Source organism: Lutra lutra, chromosome 6 (genome assembly GCF_902655055.1).
Source record: "Lutra lutra chromosome 6, mLutLut1.2, whole genome shotgun sequence".
Taxonomy (NCBI): domain Eukaryota; kingdom Metazoa; phylum Chordata; class Mammalia; order Carnivora; family Mustelidae; genus Lutra; species Lutra lutra.
The window spans coordinates 138,756,964-138,778,063 of NC_062283.1; the positions used below are offsets into that span (position 1 = coordinate 138,756,964).

At 40.8% G+C, this 21,100-nt stretch overlaps 1 protein-coding gene across 5 annotated transcripts in view; it reads left to right on the plus strand.

Annotated features, from left to right (window-relative positions):
- CCDC170 (coiled-coil domain containing 170) overlaps positions 1-21,100 on the plus strand; it is a 107,873-nt gene that overhangs the window by 13,789 nt on the left and 72,984 nt on the right. For 2 of the 5 annotated variants that reach the window (XM_047734911.1, XM_047734915.1), the window contains exons 2-3: positions 15,217-15,404; positions 15,859-15,973. In XM_047734911.1, coding sequence (XP_047590867.1) covers positions 15,941-15,973 — 33 coding nt within the window. In that variant the 5' untranslated portion in view covers positions 15,217-15,404; positions 15,859-15,940. The remainder of the gene's footprint in view (positions 1-15,216; positions 15,405-15,858; positions 15,974-21,100) is intronic. The other 3 variants (XM_047734913.1, XM_047734914.1, XM_047734912.1) reach the window with 2 other exon arrangements.

Genomic DNA, 21,100 nt, shown 5'->3' on the forward strand with positions numbered 1-21,100 from the left:
CTAAGTCTAAAATGATTTCAGAATTAAATGTTTGAAAAAAAAAATGATAACCAGTTGATTCATTTGTGTATCTCACTTTGTTGATTTTAACTCCCAACACTTGGTTTCTCCTGTTACCTAATCATTCTTTGACCCCCTGGCTTTAGAACGCAGCCTGAGAGAAAGCATTCAAAGGGCCAGTAGGAGAGCTTTTTGGACACCAAACAGGGCAAGTTTTTGTTTGCATATTTTAAAATGAGTGTGTGTTTAGTTAATGTCAGCAAATACAGTGTGTAGTGTATTTGAAACAATAGTGAGTGCTCCTTGGTTTGTACTTGAATTAAGTTGACTCATAATAAAGTCTTTTTCTATGTTCAAGGACAAACTTAACTTGAAAAAGGGAGTAATGCTCACTGTACTAGGAATTATTTATGCTATGTACTTTACCCAAGGTGTGTTTTTTCCCTCTTTGTTTTGCTTCCAGTTTTTTTTTTCCTTTAATAATTGGTGCTTTGGTGGCTTAGATCTAAGGCAGAGAACTTCAAAGGCGTTGCAGAATTGGGACCAGTAGCACCATATTTTTCTTACTGACACCAGTGTAACTATTGATCGTGACTTCTCTCCTGACATGTATCGAGAGTGCTTGAATAAAATGTCTTAAATATTGGTTACAAGACCAAATATATACCTTATATTCCCGAGCAACTGAAATAACTTCCTTTTCTTTGAATTTATCTTGTGATTTCCTTCTTGAATCTTTCCTGTTAAACTTCGTACGGAAATTAATTTCTCAGCATGGTCAGGCCATTATAGCTTAACCTCACTTTTCATACAGATATTTATATTTGAGTATAATTGTCTCATTTCCCTAAGTCTCTCCAACTTCAGGGTAAAAGAAATGGAATAGGAAGAGGAAGCCTTGATGCTGACATCCTGTGAACATTTGGAGGGATTGAAAGTGAGGAGTTGGGAGGAAACCCCAGTCAGAAGTATTCTGCTTAGCGAGTCACACGTCGTGCTAGTCACCCATTTTGGCAATCTTGCACTGCATCCTAGGCTTTCTGTTAGGAACAGGAGATACAGAAATTCTCCCCCCCCCTTTTTTTTTTAAGATTTTATTTATTTGGGAGAGAGAGAGCGAGAGCGAGAGAGAGCAGGAATGGGGAGGAGAAGGGGATGCAGTCTCCCCACTGAGCAGGGAGCCCAATGTGGGGTTTGATCCCAGGACCCTGGGATCATGATCCTGGGCTCATGACCTGAGTTAAAGTCAGACACTTAACTGACTGAGCCACCCAGGTGTCCCATACAGGCGCTGTTTTAAATAAGGTCTGGCTCTCAGAAAAGTTGTATTCTTTTGGGGGAAATAGATAACAAAAAAGTAAATAGGTAAGCAAGGTCATTTAGTGTAAAAAAAGAGAGTGGTAAATGCTTTAACAAGAAGCTAAAGCAGGGTATCAAGATCGAGACCGGCTGGGCTGAGGGTGAGGTCTACTTTGCATAGGGCATGTAGAGAGGGCGCCCCAAGGAGATGAGGTTTGTGCCGAGTTGTGAATGATCCCAAGAAGGAATGTTCTCAGTCATCACAGGGGCAGCTACTGGCCCTTAGGCAGGAATGAGAGCAATGTGCTTAGAAAGGGCCCAGCTCATAGACCGTCCCTCAGCTGGGGTATGACCAGTCCAGCATTCCCTCATAGACGGAGCTGAATCCTTTCTAGCATCCATGGTCATTCTCTATGAGAGATGTTGGGTTCTCAGTGCACCACGTTAGGAGCTGTGTGTCCGTTCATCACGTCACTGATGTTAGGAAAGTCCGAGAGAGGCTGAGGACCCTTTGCTCGACAGGTGCTCGACAACACATGTGAGGCAGGTACAGGGGCTCCCGGTAATCAGTGAGGTAATCAGTGAATGCTATGATGTCATTGTCAAAGTCCTTAAATTTGACTGTTTTATGCAAAAGGATGTACATGCTCTTCGGAGATACGTGCCGAAGTTTTGAGGGGTGAGGGGCCATGATGTCGGCCAATTACCCCTGGTTCAGCAGTCATACTTGTAATCAGCGTATGGAGAAAGGAATCAGTCAGATGTGGCAAAATGTTCTCACAGCTGGCAAATCCAAGAGAAGCATATACTTGGGTTAATTGGATTATTCTTGCAACTTTTCTGTCACCCTGAAATGAACCTTAAGAGACATGTGCCTGCAATGAATGGAGTGACAAAGTAGAAGGTACTGTTCCTAACTGCTGAGCTGAAGGGCAAATGGTAACACATCCAGTTTAAGAAAGGGTGGCAGAAAGCATGCCTGAAGTAAAGACATGGTGTCAGGTAAGGATCTTGCAGGAAATACAAGAACAATTATACAGGGCATTCCGGTAGACCAGGGGCGAGGATGGAGCTGGGCAAGTTTGGCTTCCGGTGGTGGTGGGGAGATGATGTTGGCTTTGAAGCCCCAGCTGGACATGCGGTGATGTTCAGTAGATGGTTGGAAATGGGCGTCTCTACCTAGAGGCGCAGCTTTGGGGGCCTCCAGATGCTGGGAATGGTTGAAATCTCAACAGGGCAGGAAGTTGGCCAGAGAAGGTGTTTCTGGTGACAGAGGGCTGAGGACAGAACCCCAGAGAATAACAAGTTAAGGAGTGCTGAAGGAGGAGGGGCTGCAGGAGGGACTGAGAGGGGAGGGCCAGGTAAGTCAGAGGAGGGAGCCATGCAGAGAGCGGGGGAAGAGAGGTGAGGAGAATTCAAGGAGAGCGTGCTTTGTGTGGCACGTGCCAAAGGGAGGTCAAGTCAGGTGAGGAGCAAATGAGTTCCCTGGAAATGTTCTTACACTGTTGGTGGGAATGCAAGCTGGGGCAGCTGCTCTGGAACACAGTATGGAGGTTCCTCAGAAAGTTAAAAATAGAGCTACCCTATGACCCAGCAATCACGCTACCAGGTATTTATTCAAAGGACACAAACATGGTGATCTGAAGGGGCACGTGCACCCCAATGTTTATAGCAGCAATGTCCACAATAGCCAAACTATGGAGAGAGCCCAGATGTCCACCAGCAGATAAATGGATAAAGAAGAGGTGGTGTGTATACATGATGGAATATTACGCAGCTGTCAGAAAGAATGCTATCTTGCCATTTGCAATGATGTGGATGGAACTAGAGGGTATTGTGCTGAGTGAAATAAGGTCAGTCCCAGAAAGACAATATCATATGACGTCACTTCTATGCAGAGAAACAAAACGTGAACATAAGGGAAGGGAAAAACAAGATGAAAGTAGAGAGACAAATCCTAAGAGATGCTGAGCTCTAGGAATCAAACTGACGGTTGCTGCAGGGGCGGTGGGTGGGGGGATGGGGTAACAGGGTGACGGACATTGAGGAGGACACTTGATGCCATGAGCACTGGGTATTACGTGGAACTGATGAATCACTAAATTCTACCTCTGAAACTAATTAAAAAAAAAAAGGTGTTCCCCAGATTTGGTGGTCAGGGTAGTCTTCTCCCAGGAAGTGAATTGTAAGCTGAGCTTTGGAAGGTAAGAGTCAGTGAGGCAAAGGATCGGGGTGATTGTGTTGGATACGTTTTCTCCACAGCACGAAGCGTGGGTGGGAGAGCAGGAAGCAAAGTCCACTCAGGCATCTGCAGAAGGCCAGTGTGGCTGGAGTGTGGTTGGAGAGCACAGTGAGGCGAGGCGTCATGGGCGCGGAAGCTGGTGAAGTAGGCAAGGGTCAGGTCATGCAGGACTTTACAGGAGTTTGGACTGTGCCCTAGGGGCGAGGGACGCCCCTGGAGAATTTTAAGTCTTGGGATATATTGACTCGTTCTGCATTTTAAAAAGATCCCTTTGGCTACAAATGGACTAGCACCTTGGTCGGCGGGGGGTGAGGGTGGGGATAAGTCTGAGGTTGGGGAGACACTCTGGAGGCTGTTGCGGTAGTCTAGGTGACCTGGTAGGCACGATGGACATGGAAAGGGAACAGTTACTTAGGTGTGAGAATCAAGATGGAGACACTGGAACTGGAAGGAGAGAGAGAGAGACAATGTAAAGTATGGGCTTCTGGCTCAAGGAACAGGGTGGGTGTTTGTTGTCATTCGCTGAAATGGAGAACGAACAGGTTGGGGGAAAGTAGCATGAGTTCAGGGTTCAGTGTTGGACATGTTGGGTGGGAGGTGTCTTGGCTGTCTGGGTGATACCTGCTGGGCAGTTAGATGTAGATCCTGAGCCCAACAGAGAGGTGTCGGGTTGGGATCATCATATACCTGGGGCTCCTCAGCACATAGGTGGTTCTTGAAAGTCATAAAGGAAGGCCAGAGAAATAATTTTTTTTTGTTTGTTTTGTTTCTTTTCTCTCTCTCTCTCTCTTCTTCTTCTTCTTTTTTTTTTTAAGACAACCATTGAAATAAGAGGTTTTCCATGGAGAGTGTGAAGAGGAATTTCTAAAACATTGACTTTGACCATGTGATGGTTGAGGGGGAGCAGACAGGAACACGGAAAAGATCCGAAGGGAATGAATTCTTCCTGTGAAGGGCATCTATTAAGAAAATTCTTTACTCATCATTTTGTTCATTTATTGACCAAATATTTGTTGGCCTCAGAAGAATATTAATCTTGGAATGAAGAGACTTGGATATCATTTACTGAAATGAGCTGAATTCATCTTTCCAGGTCTGGTTTCTTTATGTTGTCAGGTTCATTTGCACCTCAAGTTTTCTAAGAAATATTAATAAACTAATCAAAATTTCCAAAATATTTTATACCAGAAACATATATAAAACAGTAAGTGAGAACATATGACATTAAGTCAGCCCCACTGTTTTATAAAGCTGAGAATTTATGACCGTTCCTGAGCCCTTCCAGGCCTCAGTGTCCTCTTTGGAGCATTAGTACTTAATCTGGGCTTTTCACTCAGGAGAGAGTAGACCAAGCTTGTGTTCTTATGTCTGCTGCTTCTCTGAGCTGCATTCAAAGAGAGGAAAAGTAAAAAACGGCATCATTTCCCAACAGTGCTGGGTATAAGACCAGATTTTTTTTTTTTAATCATTCTGGAAAATACAAAGGCAGTGGAGTCATCAGGTAAATCAATAGCAGAGGAGGAGAAGAGAGCAGTGGAGGTAGAACTGTTCTTCCCAGAGCTCTCTGGAAGCTTCCACCCTTGGGATCGGCAGATGTGGATCTGGGTTATTAGATAGTAGGAAGAAATCAGGCAGACATCACTGATGACTGGAAATGTGAATCAACTGCTTCCATGCCCAGTACCCCACAACTGCTTCCACTTTGGATTCCCCTGTTCGCACTCTGGGCAATTCAACGTGCAGTCTATTGTGCATTGATACATGTTTGTGTCCCTCCCAAATTTACATGTCGAAGCCCTAACCCCCAGTGTGGTGGTATTTGGAGAGGAGGCCATCAGGAGGTAACTGGGTTTAGATGAGGTCATGAGGCTGGGCCCCTGTGATGGGATGGGTGTCCTTCTAAGAAGAAGAAGAGACTGGAGATCTCTCTGCTCTTCGAGGACACAGTGAGAAGATGGCCATCGGCAAGCTGCAAAGGGAGTTCTCCCCAGGAGCCAAATCACCTGGCACCTTGATCTTGGACTTCCCAGCCTCCCCAGACTGTGGGGAACAAACATCTGTGTCTGAGGTCACCCAGTGTGTGTGTGTGTGTGTGTTTTTTTTCACAACTGCCCACCTGATATAGTGAGTCTTCTAAAGTTAGCCTACACACTCCTATCCTCACAACTTGCCCCCAGCCCTCCCCACTTCTGACCACGACCTTCCAGACAAACGTGAAGTGTTATGATGGTACACAATGGACAGTGTCTTCAAAGCAGAGCCTTTCTTCATGTGGTGGTTTCTCATAACATTCATTCTTGAAGCTGAAGTACATTAACCTGTGCCTTAAAGACGTGACTTCTCTGGAGAAATGTGTTCTGCCCCTATAATTTCTAGAACCTGAGCAATATCAACTTAACCTGTTTCTATTAATTTCTGGCTGCCCTATCTGGATATTTTTTTAAATTTAATTTTTTTTGGGGGGGGGTTACTGAGCAGATGATAGCTAACTCTCTCTGGTGAGTGCCTCGAGTACAGAGAGGACACAGGGAGTGAGTATAAAGCATGTAACCAAGGCTGGCAAAAATGAAACTTTTTTCAACAACAGAGCTTAACTCAGGAGACACTGTTTCCTCCCTTTAGAAGAAAAAGACCATCTTGTCAATTCAGGGGAACTTATTCCAGTGTTTTCCTCACTACCTCTCTCCCTTAGGTGAACCAAGTTTCTGCAGGTGGGGATGGGTGTGATTTTGAGGCTCTTGGGACCCGCGGGGCGGCGGGGAGGCACATTTGGGCAGGAGACTGTTCTCTGCAGCCCTGGCTCCGACTTCTCTTAGGGACTTGGACGTGGGTCTCTGCTGACGTCCTCGGCTTTGCTCTGGCCTCTCAAGACCCAGCCATGCAGTAGGTCGCTTATTCCCATCCCAAGTCCCTTTACGTCTGTGGCCTTATCTATGCTTCCCTTTTTGGTTTTCTTGGGGAGATGGGGAACCAGGGTATGGTTTCCCTTCCCTGCTTGAGAAGTGAATACAGAAGGCAGAGCCGCCTGTGGGCCCCATGGGCATGTCCCTCAATCCCTGCTCTCGTTCCACTCCCAGGAGCTACCCTGTAGGGCTCTCCAGCGGGCATCCATCAGCAGGGGCACCATCCTGGGAAGCCAGGGAGGTAGCTGGAGTTTTTATTATCCTCCCCACTCATCTCAGGTGTTAGTTCCCAAGAGGGCCAGCAACACCTAAGTGCAGGTCATGTCTCCTCCTTCTGGGGACTGGAGCCACGCATCCCCTTTCAAGTGGGAAAAAGATTCTCCAGCATGGACTATTCTCTAGTCTAAAATTTAAAGGAATAAATTTTCTGCAGTAAATCCTCAAGGCTTTTTTTTTTTTTTAACTTTTTATTTTTATTTATTTATTTTTTAATTTGACAGGAAGATAACAAGTAGGCAGAGAGGCAGGCAGAGAGATAGGGGGAAGCAGGCTCCCCACTGAGCAGAGAGCCCAATGCGGGGCTCCATCCCAGGATCCTGAGATCATGACCTGAGCAGAAGGCAGAAGGTTTAACCCACTGAGCCACCCAGACACCCCAAGGCTTTGTTAGTTATATGCAAAGCCATGCTTTTGAAATTTATATATTTTAAATCATTCTCTTTCAGAACACTCCCTTATGATAATGCAGAGCATTATGACTCTTTTTTGGGGGGGTACTAATTAACCAAGTTCTTTTTTAAGAGATTTTTATTTATTTGAGGGAGAGAACAAGAGGGAGCACAAGTGGAGGGGGAAGCAGAGGAGATAAAGGCATGGAGCCTGACACTGATGCCACAGGGCTCATCCCAGGGCCCTGAGCCAAAACCAAGAGTCGGTTGCTTAACTGACTGAGCCACCCAGGTGCTCCAAAAATTAGCCAAGTATTTTCAGTCCGTTTTGGTTCATGATTTTGAAATCATGCTGCCTGGGTAGAGAAGAATGCTTATACTTCTGTTCATGAAGGCAAATGGGTAGTCTGGCATTTCCTTAAAAGCTATATTAAAATATTTCTATTTATTCAAGTTTACAACATTAGGGAGATGAAACTGTAGAAACACTGTCTAGAAAGCATTGATAAGTAATAAAAGAGGTAATACTAAGAGGTAGGCAATGAAAAAATTATCTTAATATTGCTTAGTCTTCCATAGGTTGACAAGGAACTGTTGAATCCTGAAATGAAGTTCCACAGGAGTTAAAACTCCTCCAGAAAATTCTAGAGAATTACTCTTTTGGAAAGTGGGATAGACCGTAACTCAAATCCCTTTTAAGGGTAATATTTCTGAAGAGCCTGCTTGACTAAACAATTTATTAATGTTTAAAACACACAACTCAGCATAGGAGCTAAAATGTTAGATCTTGAAAAATTTTTCACTTTATAATAATTTCTCAAGTGTTTTTTAATACATGGAATGGAAAAATCCTATTTGGGAAGAGTTCTAGAATCTTTAACATGTGAAAAGATGTATATAGGATAATGCCAAATAAAATATCCCATCTAGTTGTCAATGAAGATTTTTGTTTCCACTATTTCTCTCAGAGAAGCTATTCCATATGTGACGTATTTTCAAATCCGCATTCATTATTAGCCTTGACAGCCAAACCCAGTACCTCTCATGGGGCCATATCCAATAGGAATGCTGAAAAACTGCTAGCACTTAAAATTTGGCCTGAAGTTAACTAATTTTCCTGTGGTTTTCCTCACATCCAGTCTGAGAAATTCTCTTGCTATCTTAAACAGATTTAAAAAAACTTCATAGAACTTTATATTGAACTAAAATATTAGCCTCTGAATAGGCTGGACCTGACCTGTACGACATTTATGAACTTGCAGAAAGCAGAACGCACCTTCCAAAAAGTCATTGGAAATTTTAATTATGAATTTATTCTTTTGGAAAATTTAATTGTGAATTTGTACTTTTTTATACTTTGACCTTAACATTACTTATGGAAATGCACTCATTATTGCAATGGCCAGATTCGCAGACAGCGATATTGAGAGTGAGAAAATAATCCGGTTTAGGGAGAAACGATTGGTCAGCATTTAACTGGATATATCTGGAGAAACAACATTGTAACTAAGAGCACGGGCTTTGGAATCAGACAGCTTTGGTTTTGATTTTGGCTGTGCTGTTTCATTCAGTTCTTCATATTCATTTTTTATTTATTTATTTTTAAAAAGATCATAAGCAGGCAGAGAGGCAGGCAGAGAGGCGGGGGGGGGGGGGGGGGAAGCAGGCTCCCTGCTGAGCAGAGAGCCCAATGCGGGGGCTCGATCCCTGAGATCGTGACCTGAGCCGAAGGCAGAGGCTTAACCCACTGAGCAACCCAGGTGCCCCTTCATATTCATTTTTTAGTATTTAACTGAAATCCCGTCACTGGGGTCATGGTGGTGAACAAAACAGGCATTTTCCTCCCTCGTGTGGATCTCATGGTCTCACTGGGAAAGAGACATGAAATAAAAAATCATATAAACAATAGTTATACTATGAAGCATACAGACGGGGTGCCATGAAATCAAATAACACAGAAACTCTTAGATTGAGGCTCGGGAAGGCCAATATAAGGAGGGAGAGCAGGCCATCAGGTGTTGGGGTAGAGGGAGCCAGACTAAGAGAGATTAAGAAAAGAGGGGAGGGGCAGGGAGGGGAGGAGTCAGAAAAATACAGCTGTAAGATTTGATCAGATTTTTTTCCTTTTTGAAACTAAATTTCCTTGTTATAGATAGTAGTAACAGCTTCAAACAGTTGGTCTTGGAATTAAAAAAAAACATTGTATTTAAATCATGCTTAACACAGACCTAACATGATAAGTATTTATTATCTGGTGGCTATAAATAATGATAGTAATACCTTCATGGAGTTTACGTTCTGGTGAGGTGACGATATCCACCGTAGGAATGGAAATAAGCAAAGAGGGGCTACAGAGAGAAGTTCCACATTTATGCTACTTTAAAAAATGACTTATTACAGTCATATCTGAAGGAAAAGGCAAGACAAACCACCTTAATGTACTAACAAGTGTATTTAAGTGACATGTAACAGTGAGGTTACAGAATAAAGATGCTGAAGTTACAGAGTTGATTGATGTCGTTTCCCATCTATAAAACCTTGTACCTCTAGTCTCTAAAACCTTGAGATCAAGATTGGCTGTTGCTCAGGCCCTAATAAGCTTCTAAAGGCAGGACGAGTTAGAGAAATAATTGCAAATTTATTAGCTTTGGACCTTCATCCTAATAAGGATTAAGATTCATAGTTTTAGTTCCTTCAAGGGAAGCATTTTACAAATGTGTTATACTTTTATCCTTACCTGACAAGATGTGGATGAACAGTTCATGGCCTTTCCTTCCCAGTGTATCTTGGTCAACTATCTCCTGTCCTGTCTGGTTTCTTCTAAAGCTCCTATCTCTATTCTAGGTTGATCTCTAGCAAGGGCTAATTTAAAAATATGAGGTATATTATTCTCTATTTTTACAAGAGGTGAGTGAAATCCCATCTGTACTTCTTTTTCGTTTTTAGTTAAGTCTTTTTTTTTTTTTAAGATTTTATTTACTTACTTGTCAGAGAGAGAGAGAGAGCGAGAGAGAGAGAGCGCATGCAAGCAGGGGAAATGGCAGGCAGAAGGAGAATCAAGTTCCGCACCGAGCAAGGAATCTGATGTAGGACTCGATCCCAGGATTCTGGGATCATGACCTGAGCCAAAGGCAGATGCTTAACTGGCAGCCATCCAGGTGTCCCTCGCCTGTACTTCTTAATAGGGGCCATGGTTTAGGGCTAGTAAGGTGTTTTTATAAATAAGTAAATAAATTCAACTAGGTGTTTTTATGTTTGATATGCTAACCTTAGAGATGTGAACAAAAGGGAAAAAGCCTTTTCATTCTGTTGTTCATCTACTCCTCCATCCATCTGTTTAACAAAGTATTTTAAAAATACTGAATGGGTCTCCATTCAACAGACATTTATGGAGGTGCTTGTCATATCCTAGGAAAGGTACCTGGCACTAGGGATACAAATATAATTAATTTCTAGGTTTTGCCTTCAAACCCCCAACCTTGTACCCAAATCATTCATTCAATTACTAATACTCAACATGTGTTTCATGAGTGCCAACTCTGTGCCCAGAGTTGTTGCAGACATGGGGGATGCAGTGCTGGGAAACAGACATGGGGTCTGCCTCTGTGGAGCTTATATTCAGGGGATAGACCTAAGAACAAGTGTAGCAGGTAAGGGCTGTGCTCTCCAAAGTGGGTTGATGGCTACAGGAAATACAGAAAATTATTTATGAGAGATTCAGTAAGAAAATATTTCAATTTTTATTTTTAGTAATCTCATCTTTATTTATATTTTTGTGTTTATTTGGTAATGTACCTAATCTGCACAGTGGTACTTGTTTGCCATTTATACATAAATAAATATTTGAATTTATTCCATAAATTCATACTGATAGATTGTATAAACAAAAACATTTGCAAACCCCAGGATGAAAGCATGGATTTAGAGTTAGATAGACTTAGGAGTTTGAAGTCCATTTCTATCACTCACTACGTGTGTGTCCTTGGGCAAGCTGGGGCTCCACATCCTTTGTAAGTAATGTTATAAGGGCTGACTGCAGTAATGTTGTAAAGTGCTTATATTGTGTCTGTTTATATCAAGTCTTCAAAAAAATGATGGCTAATATTACTATTGTTATTATTCATATCATAAATATTAAAATACAGGCATCTTCAAAGTGATATAGAAAAATTTGAGAAGGGCTGGTTAAGCTGTGATCCTAATGCCATGAGAATGTTATAATAAATTATTGCTGGGAATTAGGTTGGTACTACTTTTTATGCACTGTGTACCAAAATCCTTAAAATATTTATTTATGTTAACCCAGTTGTTTCCCTCCCAGAAATTTATCCTAAGGAAACAATCAGAATTCTAATAAATTTATAATAGTGACAGATAGGAAAAAATAACTAAATGTCCAAATATAGGAGAATAGTCAGGCTAAACTGCAAATTTATGATGGAATATTGTACAGCTTTTAATATTTTATTTTATTTTTAAGGTTTTTTATTTATTTATTTGACAGAGAAACAGAGAGCACAAGTAGGCAGAGAGGCAGGCAGAGAGAGAGGGGAAGCAGGCTCCCAGCTGTGCAGAGAGCCCGATGCGGGGCTCGATCCCAGGACCCTGAGGCCATGATCTGAGCCAAAGGCAGAGGCTTAACCCACTGAGCCACCCAGGTGCCCCAGCTTTTAATATTTTAAAGAATGTTTGGGGAAACATTAATATCTACTGAAGAAGATAAGGTATAAAATTAGAGTTATAGCATGATTGCAATGATTCTTTTTTAAGCACGTAATTTAAAAAAACCCACACAATTTGATTAAATGGTATTGGGAAAACTAGACAGCTAGCTATATGCAAAAGAATGAAACTGAACCACATTCTTACAGTATACACAAAAATAAACTCCAAATGGATAAAAGACCTAAATATGAGGCTTGAACCCATGAAACTCCTAAAAGAAAACGTAGGTAGTAATCTCTTGGACATTGGCTTCAGCTACATATTTATGGACATGTCTCTGCAGGCAAGAGAACCAAAAGCAAGAATCAACTATTGGGACTACACCAAATTAAGCTCCTGCACAGTGAAGGAAACTAACAAAACAAAAAAGCAAGCTACTGAGTGGGAGAAGATATTTGCAAATGACACATTTGATGAAAGGTTAGTATCTAAAATATATGAAGAACTTAAGCAACTCAACACCCAAAAAACAATCTAATTTAAAAATGGGCAGAAAACACAATAAACATTTCTCCAAAGAAGACATACAGATGTCCAACAGACACATGAAAAGGTCCTCAGCCTCACTCATCATCAGGGAAATGCAAATCAAAACTACAATAAGATCACATCATACTTGGGCGCCTGGGTGGCTCAGTGGGTTAAGCAGCTGCCTTCGGCTCAGGTCATGATCTCAGGGTCCTGGGATCGAGTCCCGCATCGGGCTCTCTGCTCAGCAGGGAGCCTGCTTCCCTCTCTCTCTCTCTCTCTGCCTGCCTCTCTGTCTACTTGTGATCTCTCTCTGTCAAATAAATAAATAAAATCTTTAAAAAAAAAAAAAGATCACATCATACCTGTCAGAACAGCTAAAACAAAAAATACAAGAAACAGGGGCGCCTGGGTGGCTCAGTGGGTTAAAGCCTCTGCCTTCAGCTCAGGTCATGATCCCAGGGTCCTGGGATCGAGCCCCGCATCGGGTTCTCTGCTCAGCGGGGAGCCCGCTTCCTCCTCTCTCTCTCTCTGCCTGCCTCACTGCCTACCTGTGATCTCTATCTGTCAAATTTAAAAAAAAAAAATACAAGAAACAATAAGTGTTGGCAAGGATGTAGAGAAAAGGAAACTCTCTTGCACTGTTGGCGGGAATGTAAATTGGCACAGCCACTGTGGAAGACAGTATGGAGGTTCCTCCAAAAATTAAAAATAGAACTACCCTATGATCCAGTGATAGTAGTACTGGGCATTTACCCAAAGAATACCAGCACACTAATTCAAAAGGATGTATGTACGCCATGTCTATAGCAGCATTATTTACAGTAGCCAAATTATAGAAGCAGCCCAAGTGTCCATCGACGGATGAATGGATAATGAAGATGTGGTGTACATAGATACAGTGGAATATTATTCAGTCACAAAGAAGACTGAAATCTTGCCATTTGCAACAACACAGATGGAACTAGAGAGTATTATGCTACGTGAAGTAAGTCAGCTAGAGACAGACAAATACCACATGATCTCACTCATATGTGGAATTCAAGAAACAGAAGAAAGGAAAAAAAGACAAACCAAACCCCGACTCTTAACTATAGAGAACAAACTGGCGGTTACCAGAGGGAAGGTGGGTGGGGGGATGGGCGAAATAGGTGACAGGGGTTAAGAGTATGCTCGCATGATGAGCACTGAGTAATGCGCAGAAATGTTGAGTTGCTATATTGTACACCCAAAACTAACAGACTACTGTATGTTAACCCCACTGGGGAAAAAAAATAAAAATCTTTCTAATTCAGAATCTCTATTGAAAAAAACACAGTATTCCAAAATACCCTTAGTACTGGTGCTCTGTTAAAAGAAATTGAGTCTTGTTTTCATTGTGTGGGGAGGAGCGGAGTTAGAAAAACTGAGATGCCAAAACTTTGGGAGGTTTGCTTCAAGTACTAATATAACTTTAATAGATACATATATACATATGTGTGTATATGTGTGTGTGTGTGTATCATCCTGATGTAATTCTAAAAACCCTACATATTATAACATATATAATGTGTATATATATAAAATGTGTATACATACAAAATGTGTGTGTGTGTGTGTATGATGTATATATAATCCTAACTAATATTCACTGAGTTGAGAACTATTTCCATTCACTCTTTTTGTTTTATTTATTTAAATTAATTAATTAATATATTTACTTATATATATTATTTACTTATAAATAATATATATTTATTTGTGTATTTATTTATTATTTATTTGAGAAAGAGATGGAGAGCATGAGTGACGGGGAGGGGCAGAGGGAGAGGGAGGAGCTGACTCCCGGCTGCGATCCCAGGATGCTGGTATCAGGACCCCAGCCAAAGGCAGATGCTTAACCAGCTGAGCTACCCAGGTGCCCTTCTGTTCACTTTTTACAATTCATCACAAGTGGGTGGGGACTGTTCTTATCACCTCACCTGCAAATGAGGCAATTAAGGCCTGAAAAGCAAATTCTATTTGCAAATAACAAACAACTGGAAGTAGGTCTGGAAGCAATGATTGCTCTTCTGTAGTGTACAATTTAAAACATATGTTTAGGTAGGTTTAATGAATGGATGTGCGTAATGACCCTGCCAGTGTGGGAGGCATTTATTGTGTAGCTCAGGGGTGCAATTCTAACTCCACGCGAATGTTCATGGGTTGTGGTGTCTATTAATACAGGAATTGGTCAAGTATAGTCTATTTGTAAGATGGGAATCGATAAAGAAAAGAATCAAACTAAATCTACTTAGGGCTACAATATGAATAGATCTTAAAAACATACTGTTTTTAAAATAAATGAGAGCAAAACTAGCATACTATTTATGGTTAAGAATATATGTTAAAATAATATATCTTCTATAGGTATAAGTAAAAATGAAAAAATATTTTTAAAGATTTATTTATTTGAGAGAGAGGGAGTGGGGGATCGGGAGGGGCAGAAGGAGAGGGAGAAGCAGACTCCCTGCTGAGCACGGAGCTCAACACAGGGCTCTATCCCATGACCGTGGGATCATGCATGACCTGAGCCAAAATCAAGAGTCAGATGCTTAACTGACTGAGCCACCCAGGCACCCCCCCCAAAAAATATTTTTTTAATGGTCTGAAGGATACTCACCAAACTTACCTAGTAATTACCTCTGGGATGGAGGCAGAGGGTCAAGATTAGAGATCACGGAGAAAGGAAATTATAACTCCCTTTTTGATATTCCAGTCTTTTAAAGAACAGTGACTCCAATTTTAACATTAAGATTAATTTCTTCATTAAGTCAAAGGCCACTGAAAGTGTGCTTGAAGAGTCTGGCTTATTCGATTGTCAATTTTCACATCCTAATTCTCAGACTTAAGAAACCGAATATTATGTTTGTGCATTCCTTCCTGGCTGCAGAGGCAACAGGAAACCCCAAACTTGAACCTCAGTGTGCGGAGAGAAGGGAGAGGCTGAAAGCAGCGTCCCTGACTTCCCAGCAGTACTTGGAATGCATTTGTTATGCAAGTACAACCTTTTGACTACATTTGGGACAGGAAGTTTATCACAAAAATAAGTAGAATATAAATAATATTATAGCCGGAATAGTAAGTGTCTTCAAGGATTAACATGAGAATTCAGTGATTTCTGATGTTTTCATTAACTGTAAAAAATATCTCCAACCAACAAAGGACAAGCGGGAGGGAGAAAGTGACCTACATAGCTCGTGTGTTGCGCTAGAGCCCTGCTTTCTCCCCCAGGGTGGCTGGCCCTTAGCTCAGGCCCAAAGAAAACTCAATAAAAACGCCACGGCAAGAAGGAAGCCCTGACGTCCAGCTTACACATTCCTGAGAGCAACAAAGCCTCAAGAGAGGCCTGCTTTGTTTAAAAAAAAAAAAAAAAAAAAGATAGCCGGGAAATGTTAGCAATGTATAATCCCTCCAGCTTTCACTTTAGAAAGAAATCAAATCACGTGTCATCTTCCTGCAAGAATCCTTGCAAAGAGACAAACCAAGCCACAATCAAGTTGTTAGAATTAATTCTTCTCTCCTTTGTGTCCAGGATAGATTGGATTAACGGCAGATTTCCAACCTTAAACCTCAGTGCCTAGCAACTCTCGTGGCTTGTCAAGAAGAGCATAAGGATGTCCTCGGCACGCTCTGTAGGACAGATGAAAGTGAGTAGACTCCCGTTTCGGAAGCCCTTCCTTCTGAAACATAGAGTCCCTAATCTCCTTTATGACGGGAGCTCGTCCTGCGTCCTCGCCAGCACCTGCAGCATGTCCTCGGTGCAGGCTGGACAAGAGCACAGCAGGAGGCAGCTGGGCAAGGTGAATGGAGGCATCAGAGCCAAGGAAGAAAATCACCAGGTGGACAGTGTTTGCGCCTTCCTAGCAGTCCTGTCCCTCTTCTCATATTTGCGATTTCAGTCTTCCTATCTCATTTTCCTCTAATTTTCTGCAGAACCTGACCAATCAAAACCCCATTGACCGCAGTGCTGTCTTTGAGCCATTCTCCATAGCAACTGAGGCTTCTCCCTCACAGCACTTAACACAATAGCAAGTAATAAATTACATGCATAATTAAGTATTTAATGTCTCCTTCCCGCAGAAGACTGTGATGTTCGCTAAGTCGTCCCTCGCACTACTCAGGACCTTACTGAAAATGCTCAGTGATTATTTGTAGAGTAAATGAATGAATGGAAGGATGGATGACCATTCTTCTTACCAATACTCCAGTCCTCCCATCTGATTCACCCTACAATCTCATCCCATTCTCATCTGCCAAATTCTGTACCAAATTCCATCAACCCCTGCAGGCTTGTTGGTGTCTGCTGAGCCCCCTGCCCCAGCAGTGGGCTGAGTTAGGAAGCCCATAGGCCTGTTCCTCTCCAGTAGCATTCACAAACCAAAGTTGCCTTCCTTTCGACTCTATGGGTGTTCTGAAACATACTTCCCAGTAACCGAAGAGCTTCTACACTATGGCAAGATTTTAAACCAAAAGCAAGTCACTACCTTGCAGACCCGACCAGGTTCCTCCCCTAGCAGACAAACACTGTCCTCTGTAGACAGGGTGGGTAATAGACAGACTCCTTAAGTCAGCCGAATTACATTACCCCTGTCTAATATCTAGCCAAACCTTCAGTCACATGGAAAGTGAGTTTGTTTAAGCTTGCCATGTATCTTGAATGGTTTCTTGCCTATGGTGCCTGCTTCCCTCCTACCCGGCCCCTCCTCTAGCTGACCAGTGCTGGAATTTGCTTTTCTGCCGAGCTTTCATAGGACATCCAGGCAGAAATTTTTATTCCTATTACCACTCCCATCTTCATCCATCTTGTTGTATCTATTCTGGTTAATAATTATCTGTGCAATCAATTAAAAAAAAGTCACCCACATTATTACCAATCAGAAAGGTTACTGATACAGTTTTGTACATTTCTTTATAGTACTGTTCCTATAGTACTCTTGTGTGCTTTTAAAAAAATCTTATTATTGGAAGTGTAGTTGACATACAGTGTTAGAATAATGTCAGGAGCACTACACAGTTATTAGACAATTCTGTATGTTACTCATTGCTCACCACAGTAAATATAGTCACCATCTTATCACATGCGAGTTATTACAATATTATAGACTATATTTCCAATGCTGTACTTTTCATCTCCATGACTTATTTATTTTATAACTGGAAATTTATACTTCTTAATCCCTTTTACCTATATCATCCATCCCTCCACCCACCTCCCTTCTGGCAACCATCAGTTTGTTCTCTGTATTTAAGAGATGTTCTGTTTTTGGTTGTTTTCTTACTGGTTTTGTTGTTTGGATTCCACATGTAAGTGAAATCATATGGGTTCTATCTCTGTCTGACTTATTTCACTGAGCATTATGTTGTCAAAAATGACAAAAATCTCATTGCTTTTTATGGCTGAGTAATATTGCTTTACACACACACACACACACACACACACACACACACAATGTTGTCTTTATCCATTCATCTGTTGATGGAAATTTGGGTTGCTTCCGTATCTTAGCTACTGTAAATAATGCTAGTATAAACATAGGGGTGTGTATATCTTCTCAAATTAGTGTTTTCATTTTCTTTGTAAATATTGAACCATCCTTGCATCCAAGGAATAAATCCCTACTTGATTGTAGTGAATGATTTTTTTAAATGTATTGTTGGATTTGGTTTGCTAATATTTTGGTGAGGATTTTTGCATTTTTGGTGATCAGAGATGTTGGCCTGTATTTCATGTTCTCTCTCAATCTCTTTTTGGTATTTTTTTTAAAAAACATTTTATTTACTTATTTGAGAGAAGAGAGAGACAGTGAGAGAGAGCATGAGTGAGGAGAAGGTCAGAGGGAGAAGCAGACTCCCCGTGGAGCCGGGAGCCCGATGTGGGACTCGATCCCGGGACTCCAGGATCATGACCTGAGCTGAAGGCAGTCGCTTAACCAACTGAGCCACCCAGGCGCCCATCTTTTTGGTATTTTTATCTAGTTTTGGTATTAGGGTAGTGCTGGCCTCAGAGAATGAATATGGAAGTTTTCCTTCCTCTTCTATTTTTTGGAATAGTTTGAGAAGAACAGGTATTAGTTCTTCTTTTAATGTTTTGTAGAATTCATCTGTGAAGCCGTCTAATTCTGGACTTTTGTTTGTTGGGAGTTTTTAAATTATTGATGCAATTTCATTGCTGGTTAATTGGTTTGTTCAAATTTCTTATTTGTTTCTGATTCAGTTTGGGAGGTTATATTTTTTTAAGAATTTATCCATTATAGAAGATGTGGTACACACACACACACACACACACACACACACACACACACACAGAGGAATATTATGCAACCATCAAAAATGAAATTTTAACATTTGCAATGATGTGGATGATCTAGAGGGTATTATGCTAGGTGATATAAATCAATCAGAGAAAGACAGTTATCATATGATCTCACTGATACGTGGAATTTGAGAAACAAGACAGAGCTTCAAAAGGGAAGAGAGGAAAAAAATGAAACAAGATGAAACTAGAGAGGGAGACACACCCTAAGAGACTTTTAATCTCAGGAAACAAACAGAGAGCTGTTGGAGTGGAGGGTTTAGGGGGATGGGGTGGCAGGGTAATGGACATTGGGGGGTTATGTGTTGTGGTAAGCACTGTGTATTGTGTAAGACTGATGAATCACAGACCTGTACCCCTGAAACAAATATATTATATGTTAATAGTGAAAAAAGTCTGTGTTTAAAAAAATAAAATAAATTTATCCATTTCCTCTAGGTCATCCAATTTATTGGCACATTGTTTTTCATAATATTCTCTTATAATCCTTTGTATTTCTGTAGTGTTAGTTGTTATTTCTTCTCTTTCATTTCTGATTTTGTTTATTTGAGTCCTCTTTTCTTTTTTTAATGAGTCTGGCTAAAGTTTTATCAATTTTGTTAGTCTTTTCAAAGAACTAGCTCCCAGTTTCATTGATCTGTTTTGTTTTATTTTTTTTAAGTTTCTATTTCATTTATTTCTGCTCTAATCTTACTATTTCCTTCCTTCTACTGGTTTTGTTTGTTCTTTTTCTAGCTCCGTTAGGTGTTAGGTTAGATTGTTCATTTGAGATTTTTTTCTTGTTTGCTTCTTAAGGTAGGCCTGTATTGCTATAAAATACCTTCTTAGAACAACTTTTACTGCATTCCAAAGGTTTTGGGCTGTTGTGTTTTCATTTTCATTTGTCTTGATGTATTCTTGTATTTCCTCTCTGATTTCTTGGTTGGCCCATTCACTGTTTGGTAGCATGTTATTTAACATCCACGTATTTGTGTTCTTTCCAGGTTTTTTCTTGTGATTGATTTCTAGTTTCATAGCATTGTGACCAGAAAAGATGCATGGCATGACTTCAGTCTTTTTGAATTTGTTGAGACTTGTTTTGTGGTCTAATGTATGATCATATGGCGAATGTTCCATGTGTACTTGAAAAGAATATGTATTCTGCTGTTTTAGGATGGAATGTTCTGAATGTATCTGCTAGATCCATCTGGTCCAATGGGTCATTCAAAACCTCTGTTTCTTTGTTGATTTTCTGTTGGAATGATCTATCCGTTGATGGAAGGGGGTTGTTAAATTCCCCTACTGTTATTACATTACTATAGATTACTTCTGTTATATTTGCTGTTAGTTATTTTATGTATTTGGGAGCTCCACTGTTGGATGCATAAATATTTACAATTGATACATCTTTCTATTGGATTATTCTCCTTATGATTATATAGTCTCTTTCCTTGTCTCTTGTTACAGTCTTTGTTTTAAAGTCTATTTTGTCCAGTGTAATTCCTGCAACCCTGGCTTTCTCTTTGCTTCCATTTGCATGATAAACACTTTTCCATCCCTTCACTTTCAATCTACATGTGTCTTTAGGTTCTAAATGGGTCCCTTGTAGGCAGCATATAGATGGGTCTCCTTTTTTAAATCAATTTCATCACCTTGTTTCTTTTAATTGGGGTGTTCAGCCCATTTACTTTCATTTGTAATTATTTGGTAAATATGTACTTTTTTGCCATTTTGTTATTTGTTTTATTGTTTTGTAGTTCTTTTCCTTTCTTCTCGTGCTCTTCTCTCCCAACGTTTGCTGGCTTTCTTTAGTGATGTCGTTGGATTCCTATCTCTTTATTTTTTGCATATCTATTACTGGTCTTTGATATATGGCTGCCATTAGGTTTATATATGATATGCATATAGCAGTTAAGTTGATGATCGCTTAAGTCTGAATCCATTCTTCACTCGTATCCCCCCACATTTTAGTACTGGATGTCATACTTTACATTTTTAATTTTGTGAATGCCTTGACTCATTTTTATAGATACGCTTATTTTTTTAAAGATTTTATTTATTTATTTGACAGAGACCGCAAGTAGGCAGAGAGGCAGGCAGAGAGAGGAAGGGGAGCAGGCTCCCCGCCGAGCAGAGAGCCAGATGCGGGGCTCGATCCCAGAACCCTGGGATCATGACCTGAGCTGAAGGCAGAGGCTTTAACCCACTGAGCCACCCAGGTGCCCCTAGATATGCTTATTTTTACTGCATTTGTATTTTCTACTTTTCTTACTCCTACTTATGATCTTTTCTTCCCACTCAAGAGTCCCCTTTAACATTTCTAGATCACAAACTCCTTTAACTTTTGTTTGTCTGGGAAGCTCTATCTCTCTTTCTATTCTGAATGATAGCCTTTGCTGGATGGAGTATTCTTGGCTGCAGGTTTTTGTCTTTCAGAAATTTGAATATATCATGTCCCTTCCTTGAGGCATGCAAAGTTTCT